General features: G+C 33.5%; 1 protein-coding gene across 1 annotated transcript in view; it reads right to left on the bottom strand.

Moving 5' to 3' along the window:
• Foxp2 (forkhead box P2) overlaps positions 1-9,851 on the bottom strand; it is a 374,093-nt gene that overhangs the window by 35,722 nt on the left and 328,520 nt on the right. Inside the window, exons 10-12 of the mRNA XM_076861639.2 lie at positions 9,511-9,615; positions 2,040-2,127; positions 334-417 (exon numbers count right to left, since the gene is read on the bottom strand). Coding sequence (XP_076717754.2) covers positions 334-417; positions 2,040-2,127; positions 9,511-9,615 — 277 coding nt within the window. The remainder of the gene's footprint in view (positions 1-333; positions 418-2,039; positions 2,128-9,510; positions 9,616-9,851) is intronic.

Here is a 9,851-nt window from a genome sequence, read left to right as displayed (position 1 = left end):
CTTTTCAGGTGGCTCAAAGTGGATTTCCTTTTAATATCTGTAAACCTATCACAGAAAGATATTCTCTCTGGCTCCAGCCTCAAGGCAGTGATTTGAGCACTGATAGGTGTACTTTGTTTAGTGTCACCCATGGTGTAGATTGGATAGATTTTGTAAAAGATAGCATTACTTTAAAAGAAACATACAATTTGACAAGAGATTGCATTTTACTTTCATTTTATTGCCATATTTTTCATCACACTCATTGTTTTCTAACTGTCACTAAATTGTTCATTTTCTTAGTCTGTTACCTCGGTGGAGCTATTTACTGTTTATAAAGCAATATGCACTTACAGGTTTGGGAGATGGTTTGGGCTCTGAGGGTCGCATGTGCAAGTGGGTCATCATTGCTTGAAGACGTTCCCGTTCTTTAGAAAGCTGTTAAGAAAGAGTGAGATCAGAAGCATTTTAGAAATGACTGATACAGCTATTTTATTGCAGTGATACATCTTATCATTGAGCTTGTCTCAGAGTAATGATTCCTGCATATAAAAGTCTGTGTCAGTAGGAACTTATCTAGGAGGAAATGCAACTTTAGCTATGGAGGGGGGGAAAAACTTTTATAGCTTTCCTTATGTTAAAAGGTCAGAGAAAACAAATAACACTTCATCTTTTTGTCAATAAGAGAATTGAGGTCACAGTTGCCTCGACAGTAACAAGTTACCGAAACCATAAATTAGAAGGCCCATGGTGTCTCTTTAAAGTCCTGTGGACACTGTTAGCAATGGACTAGTGCCAACAGCTGTGAAGGGGTGAAGGGTTCTCAAAGCGAAGTGCCTGCCAGGATTGTCTACACACTTCATGCATTCCCACTGAGGTCCAGTTAGTGCCCCCTGCAATCTGCCATCATCAATCTAATTCAATAGAGTGACAGAGACCAGGCAGTGTGAAACGCTGAACTCTGCCACGGAGTCGGCATCTACACTTGCACTGGGTCTCATTACAACTGACGGACCTTACTTTTCCATCAGTCAGACACGGCAGAAAAAAAAAGAGAGAGAGGCGTAATTGGTCACACTGCAGACTATCATCAGCTGAACTCTTATGTTTTATCCACCTTTCATAAATGGTAAACAGGTTTACACAAAGCTTTTTATATTACAACAGTGATGATGCCTTTTATGTGTCCTTGATAATTTTACAACTCACAAGAAAATATTTTTTAGTTTTTTTTTTTTTTTTTTGGAAGAAAGCAACAACAGTGAGTTTGAAACAATTTAAGAAGTAGTAAAGAGTGCGGAAAAAAATGCCTGTTTAATTAGATCAAAGTATTAGTTTGAGAAAAACTAATCTTTATGATACAATATTAGAGGAAGTCTTGAAGGGTTTATAAAATATAGCCAAAGTGAGATATAATTGCTTTCTGATCAGTTTTGAAAATTCTCTTTTATTTTTGGCCAAAATCTGTTTCAATATTAACAGAAAAAGTTTTTAAACATAAAACGGCTGCATTTACATAATTTATTTATTACCTCTGTAATATACATCATTATTCTAGACAAAGACAAATAGTGAGAATTTTTGTAAGTTTTAAAATTACACATACATTTGAAGCAGAAAGGAAGTTCTCTTTCAGGGCGTGACAGACATAAACTTTGAAGGCTAGTCTTTTGCTAAAATATAAAATCCTCTGGGGGGGATGGGAATCAAGATGAATTCATGGAAAAACCATCTTTGTAATATAATCCTACCTTGCTGGGGATTTGGTCCAAACTGTATGAGGAAAAACATAAATCTGACAGTTTTGAAATAGCCAAATGTAGAGAATGTGGCCTAAAGGTTATACAGGCCTAAGTGATAATTACTTCGTAGTATAGCAATCCATCCTGAGTTATCAGTTCTTGCCATTGTAAAAAACAACCTGAAATTCCACATTTCTCAATCAGTCACTGTTTCTGAGATAATAAGATGTAGCCTACAAGACCCGGCATCTGTTCAGTACTTGAATGAACATACCAGGATTCTGAGAAAGGAGTCCATTAAGTGAGCATTTGACAAACCTGTATTTCTAGCTGTTGTACCACCTGCATTTGCACTCGACATTGGGCAGTGCTTCGGTCATCCAATGCATGTTCATTGTTAAGGTGCCTATGCAAACACAAGACACAAAACAGTACATCATATGATGCCTTCCTTAGTGGTATATGCTTCTCTTAAAAGGCACTATGTCACTACGTTGAATTCATATGTTCCTCTGTGGTGGGAAAGCGGAATGCCTTGAAACTACAGAAGAAAAAGTTCAATATACTCATACATTTAGTGAAATTATGCAATACAATATTGAAACCCTTCAAGTGGTTGAAAATGTCATTGTCCTTAAGCTCATCTGTTATCATGATGTATTTCCTCAAACCCTTTACAGATAACAGTAGAAATAATCACATGTATTTCATATACTTATGCAAATTTTGTTTGAAAGGATACCATATAAATAAACCAGCAGTAATTCTCAAGAGAACAAATGCAATTATCTATTCCATTGTTGTTAAAAGTGTTGTTCCTATTATGTTTTTTAGTGAGCAACATGGTATTTCACCAGGATGTGATGGTGAGTTATGTCAGGATGGCATCTAATGGAAACACTGATAATTTGTTGTTATTAATAAGTATATTGAAGATCCTGATAATCAGAATTATAAGATTAATATCCCATGTCTAGAGTCTTAATTGGGAGACATCTATTTTAACTTACACAAAAACAGTGAAAGTTGATCCTAATGATCTTACTCTAATCTTGAATATTTATTAATCTATTGTTAATATTATTATTACACTACAACTCAGTGTATAAAAAGTCTCTTTGAAGGTATGAAAGTTATGTTAAGAAACCAAAAGCAATTTAGTAGAGTAGCATCTCCAATGAACACAAAAGACTCAACAATATGTACTTTGTAATTTGAAATATATAATTTATATGATTACTTCCCAGATTAAAACAGTAAGCTTCATGTAATTCAGTGTCTTTTGGTGTGTTTATTTCAACAAGAAGTGAACTAAGGCAGCAATTTGAGATGTTCTCATCAATGTACTGAACAGCGTATCTAACAAAATATTCATGAATCTAAGAATTCACTAATTTACCTACATGAGCTCAAGTATCATTTAGAATGATAGGGTCCAAAAAGTTCATTATAGTATTGAGTATAATCAACAAATACATTTTGTGCTCAAATTATTTATCTACATATCTTGAAGATAATAATGAAACAGAAATATGTAGACATACATATATTTAATATGTATGAAGAAGAATTTAAAGAGGTTTTTCTGAGAAATAACTAATTTATGAACAAGCAGGCTTATTTGTCAGTAGATCTAGGTTCAGTAATTATAAACCTTTGCTCCTTTCTTTCCCATACCTGGATAAATTAGACAAGTTTGTTTTAATATACCCTCATTGATCATAACAACAAAACCTCCCTGTTTCTCAGTATAATTGTCAGTCTTGGTTGAAGAGAAACTGTGAACCAAAATAGCGAGGTGGAACAGGTCAAGCTGGAGTTGTGTGGCTAGAGCTCAGGAGAGGCACTTCCCCTCCACCTGTCTGCTCTAAGCTCCGCTCTGGCAGGTTCTGTTATGAATCTAATTGCAAAGAGAACTAAAATTCACTGGTACTCTCAAAAGAAGGGATGGGAATGTTGAAGTCAACCAGAGGTTAGCTCATAGTATAAAGTGCAACTAATTCCTAACTCAGAAGACAAGATGTAAAAATTGTTTTTCAGAATTTTTATCTCCAAACTTTAATGAACAATGAGACAATTTCCTAACAATGTAATATAATAACCAGTTGTATTCTTAAGGTTTAATATTGTTGTATTTTTTAAAGAATTTTTTCACTATGCTTCTCTTGGAGAACACACATAATTTATCCCACAATCAGTCTAAAGAATGCATATTTTAAAAACTGCCTCAGCTATGAACAAAGATAAGGGTATAAATAGAGCAAACAGGATAAGAAGATCCAGTTTCACAAAAAAAAAAAAAAAAAAAAGTACATTCAGCCTAACATGTTTATTTTTGCATGAAATCACTTTTTAAAAAGGTTTTTTACACTTGTTTACTTCTGAGTGATAATCATTATCTTATATTTAAAGAACCAAAAAAAAGTACAAAATGTTTGCATTATATACTTGGGTCTTAGAGACCTATTCAATTTATCTATGCAGCTTTTATTAGAATAGAGACTGTAGACTACAATAATAGTCAATGAGGTTTTGTCTTGATTGAATTTTTCAGTGGAACACAAAAGAACCTTGCCATTAAAATAGTCCTTTATTCTCCTGTATGAAGGCGAAAGGTTTTTAAAGTGTTGTGATGTTCAGTAATGAGCCTCTATCTAAATTATCATTGGTGACAAACTCACAAAGCACTTTTCGAGGACACATAGTTATGAAATGCCAGAGCTGCCACTTTCTTTCCTGTAATTATAGGCTAGCTTGCAGCCCTTCAATGATCATTTATAGAACAGCCTCCAGTGGATTACTGAGAACTTGAAAAACACATACATACCTCTGCCACATCTCCCTTCTCCTTTCCTCGCTATTGTTTACCAGTGATATGTAAAATAATAGTGCCTATTCATTCCCCCTACTTAATTATGCCAATCAAAGTACAGAAATAGTGTCGGATATAAATACAATGTAATAAGACTAAATAAATAGGGTAAGTATTAACATTAAATTATGAATTTATGTATTTATGACTATTTTGTGCCCAGATTATTCTCTTTTATGTTTTTATAACTATCTCAGGTACTACATATTGCTGTTCAAAAATTCTCTATGATTTATAAATCAAGAATGAGATAATACTGAAAAATGAGAGGATTGGTGGATTTTCTCAGTCAGTGCCTAATTGCTGTTTCAAAATGCATATGCAAAGGGACATTTCATTAATCATTTAATCATGTCCCTTGCAGGAAGTTGGAACTAATGTTGCAAATACCCTTTTCATATGAATGCTCCATAATACTATCTTATGCATTTGATATATTGCCTATGTCATAAATTATGGCTGCTTCAAAAGGACCAAGTGGGGTTGTTATCCCTGAAGATGCTTGTTACAAAACCTTTATTAAGTTTCTTTTCTTTCTTTTTTTTTTTTTTTTACTTATTGCTAGTTCTATTTCACAGCTTCATACTAGCCAACAATAATACTCTTTCTGATGGCAAAGGTCTGTAAATTACCCATGCAATCACTAACACCATTTCACAGGCCTGTTCTACTTCTACTGGTCTGCTAACAAGGCGATTACACACAAATTACTGAATGCCTATGAAATATTTAAATGCATTCTACTCTACTATGCATTAATAAGAGCAAAGCAAGCTCTGGAATTCTGGTTAGCTCCAGTCCCTAATGTCCCCTAATGAGCCTCTTACCGAGACTGCAGTTCAAACAGAGAGGTGAAGAAAAAATGCAAAGGGGGCCTTCAGAAAGGCAGCACTGAACAAACATCGTGTGAGCCAGTTCTAATTTATGGGTCACTTTATAGGTATATTGATTTTTGTTTTCAAAATGGAATAAATGATGTGGTCGACTGAAGTTCTTTCAGAACTGCATTGAACCTGCATGCTAGGTAGGTAGTGTGAACTAGGAAAAAACGTAAATAGGCAAAAGTCTTTCTAAAAACAATTAAGTGAGCATTTCAGGAAGACAAAAAGTAGGAAAGAATCCTTCCAATTTATTTGATGCACAATTCTTTTTAATGAAGCTATTATGGTTATGAATGCACATGGTAACTTCAATTATACACATTCCGTGTTAGCAATTCAATTTTAACCTCTAGATTTTTCAAATTCATTTAAAGTTATAGCATTCTATAAGCTAAAAAGGGATCAGATTTAAATCCAAGTATGTCAGAGACTGTTTTAACAAAATGTTTCACTTGCATATCACTGGTGTTTGATTTATTTTGCATCAAGCTTTTTATGTTTAAACACTGACAGGAGTTTAAATACAAAATGTTAGCTGTCACTATTCATTTAGCTGATTATGTGAGATGCCTTAGTTTTGAGAGATGGGGGCACTGTCACCAAAAGAAACAACATTCTGACAAGTTCAAAGAATGCCTTCTTGAGGTCATAATTTTGTAGCCATGCTGCCTAGTCAAAGACAAAGAAATAGACAATACACACTAAGTAAGTGCATAATTTTTTAGAGTAGTCAGATGTAAGAAAAGTGAAAACAAATTTCTGTTAAATAAACTATTCTGTTTTCTCTGCCTTTTCTACCGGTCTTTATATAGTATCATGCTTTAAACATTTAACTTGGAACAAAATTCATTCATGTTCATCAACTAATTGACATCTTTACCATACTGATATTTATATGGATGTTTTTATGGACACTACCCCTTCTGCTTTTCTTAAAAGAGTATTTTCCATCTTTGTATCTCAGATCATGTTTTGTTTGCTGGCGTCTGCACATGCAGCTTCAAGAACACTTGTCTGCTAACTGGAATGCTATATTGTAAACCTTTTGGCTCAAGCTCTGAAAGTCAATCCATCTACATTCAAGCTGACTTAGGTCCAATGGAATGATAATTAATTTTGCAGGCAAACTACACTAAAATTTTGTCAGACATTATTACACTTTGACATTTATAAGACAGTAATGAAGAAGTAGTATTAAGTGCTTTTAGTGATCTAGTGAGATCCTCAATTACTGGTAAGAAAACTGGTTAGCTTCTATCAACACCTACTTTATAGTAAAGTTCAAAATTTTTCCTAAATGTTTTTAGCTTGGGCTTATTTCTTCATCTTTTATTTTCTGTTTTTGTTTTATTACTATAAATAATCACTTCTATCTCAATCTTAATTTTTTATTTAATAGAAAAGAATACCTCAAAAGTTTTATGAGAATACATGCAGGTGCATCCTAAGTATATATTACCTAATAATAAGAATGACTATATGTACATGTATGACTATTTTATACATGCTTATGTATAAAACTCCTTATATCTGACATAAGCAACTATCTGTCTATCTTTGGTGCTAGGTAAAAATAGATGCTACAGTTTGGAGGTGTAAAGTGAGAAAGGGAATTTGAGAATATTACTATATTTTCTGATGTCCTTTGTTATTTAACATATGTAGGCTAAGCAGAGATAATGGATTGTTTCCTCCCCCCCCCCCAAAAAAAAAAACAATGGATAAGTTGTCTAATATCAAATTAAAGCTGAAGCTGTCAATTTTATTTTTAGTGCATTTTAAAACCAATCCATTACATAACATGTCTTAAAAACCTTTATAGTAGACTCTGGATCTAAAAGTTTGTAAGAATGATGAACAGGGAAACTGGGTCCTAAAGACTTTTCCAGGTTTTTGACTTGCCTGCCACCTACCACCACCCCCCAAACTCAACTCTCTCCTTTATGACAAAAGAAAAGCAAAGTCTTCTGAGGAAATGTAAGCAGGTGAGGACAACTCCATTTCACATCACACACAGTTACTAAAGAAGAGAAGTTCATTCAATTATAAAATGCATTGTTTTATTTCTCCTGATTTTTTTTCACATCTTTAAGGAAAAGACAGTACCAGTGTGGAAAAAATATGTCTAATTAATATTTTATTTCAGTACAGTAGCCTGACATTAGTTCTGATAACAGAATTTATCACAGATCTTTGAATTAGAAAATCTAAGGCATATCATAACAAAATGGACTAAAAGAAAGACCTTAAAATCTACTGTCTTTAGTCCTGTCATCCCTGTAAAGTTAATGGGTTGGAAAAATGGTCAGTCTTTGAAACCAAAGTTGATATTTAATTGAAAGGAAATGCTTTTTTAATTGTAATTTCTTTAGTTTTTCTTAAAAAAATTAAAAATCCTGGCATGAATATGAAAAAGAAACATAGAAGATACAATGAGAGTTCATATCCGTCTGCTTGTTAGTAAAAAAAATGATAAATATTTGAGATCAATAAAATTGTTCCTCTCCATGTGTCACAAAGGAAATCATAGTGCAGGAAAGATATACATTTTTTTTCCCTCAAGATGTATATTTAAAATTTTTCAGAAAGAACTATTTGGAACCCCTTTCCCAAGTAGGTCATTATATGGCTTAAGTTGGCATTCTTAAGAAATAATAGCAATAGTCCTTAAATAATCTCAATGAGAATCAATAATACATTGACAAGGACTGAAATATTAAAAAGAAGAAATGTGAAATTAGTTTTTTAAATAATTTACATTCCATCTTTGACAATTTTTTTTTTTTTTAAGGAGGAAAAAACTTAATCAAAATCTCCTAACATTTGTAAACATTCTCTTTGCTTGGAATAGTACAATGAGCTTCATGCACAACAAAATGGCAGCTCACCACTGTCTTGGTATATAAGAAGTGCAAATTTTCATTTACGGCCATTTACAAAGAGCCATTGTGGTATATGAAGCAAATTTTCTCTTAATTGGTCAGAAACGATGAAAGGTTAAAAAATCTTTGTGGAAGTCTGACTGTAATTCAGTATAAAGTTATTATGATGCCAAGTACTTGTGCCTTGTTGTTAAGGTGCTTTTCTCTATACTCTGTAGTCCGTCTACCATTTGTAAACACATCTTTTTGATGTTTCTGCCAACATCCTGGCAACAAAGCAGTGCAATTTCAAATGAGCTAATTAACTTAATTGTTGATGAAGCATGAAACAGTTCATTCACCCTGTTAGCTGCACCATGACAACATAAGGGTCTCAGCCTGTGAAGTTACTCATCTCCATAAACATATCTGTAGCTCTCCATTTAGATCTCTCATATAGGAGAATCATGCATTGAAAATGCTTCATAAAAGACGAATATTCTCATTTGAAGAAGACCCCTTAAGGATTTTTTAAAAAAACAAAATGCGATTGTATTAAGAAGTTAAGCATACACAAAATTTTGATTTTAAGCTAGAAAGGCCATGTAAACTATAATACAAATACATAGCCACACATGTTTCTTTATGTTTCTGAGGGCAAAAAGTAACGACGCAAATGAAATGTAGTAATTTCTTTAGATTTTAGACACCATTAACTTTCATTTTTTAAATTCTCGTTCTTAAATATCATTCTTCAAAGTAGGGAATATAAAATCGGTGGCTAAACAAATAAACCTGCAAAATATGCTATTTATTTAATCACAGAAGGATTTTATGACTAGGCACATATTAACCTGAATTTTCATTAGAAATGGAAAATGTAAGAGAATCCTATCTACATCCAGGTCTCCTACTTTAATACTAGGCTAATATTTTCCATTCATTCACAAATCTTACTGAATGGCCTATAAGATATTTTCATAAAAGATGAAGATGAGGTGCCCCCCCCCTTAGACTGACTTTGCCAGTCCACTTGTTGGAACACACACACAGAAAACTTGTCATGTCTTAGGATAGATCTTTTCATTCCTCTTCTTTTGTTCATTTATAACAACATATCTGGAACTCCCATATAATCCACACTGCCCTCCCCACCACAAGAGTTAAAAACCTACTTTAAAAATTGTCCAAAATCTTCACAAATGCTTTCACAGCCTGGCCATTTGCAAACTCCATGGCCGTAGAGAGTGTGAGAGGCCCCAGTCTCCTCATGTGATGAGCTGTAGCAAAAGAATAGGACGTCAGATTCATCTCAAAAAGCCATAATCGTTGCAGGCTGCTAGCGCCTGTCAGGTTACGATCAGTGACAAACAGGTCAAAACAGGTCAATTCAGCTCAGAGCAGTCAGAAAAATTTAATCGTTCTATTGAATAGTTCAACTGCCAAGGCTAGATGATGTTCCAATTAGAGGAGAAATAGAGCCAAAGATGACTGTTAATAAAGGATGAAAAACTAA

The sequence above is a fragment of the Callospermophilus lateralis genome, chromosome 1 (assembly GCF_048772815.1).
Source record: "Callospermophilus lateralis isolate mCalLat2 chromosome 1, mCalLat2.hap1, whole genome shotgun sequence".
Lineage (NCBI taxonomy): Eukaryota > Metazoa > Chordata > Mammalia > Rodentia > Sciuridae > Callospermophilus > Callospermophilus lateralis.
Note: the sequence above shows the minus strand (reverse complement) of the source record. Positions and strands in the feature narration are given on the sequence as shown.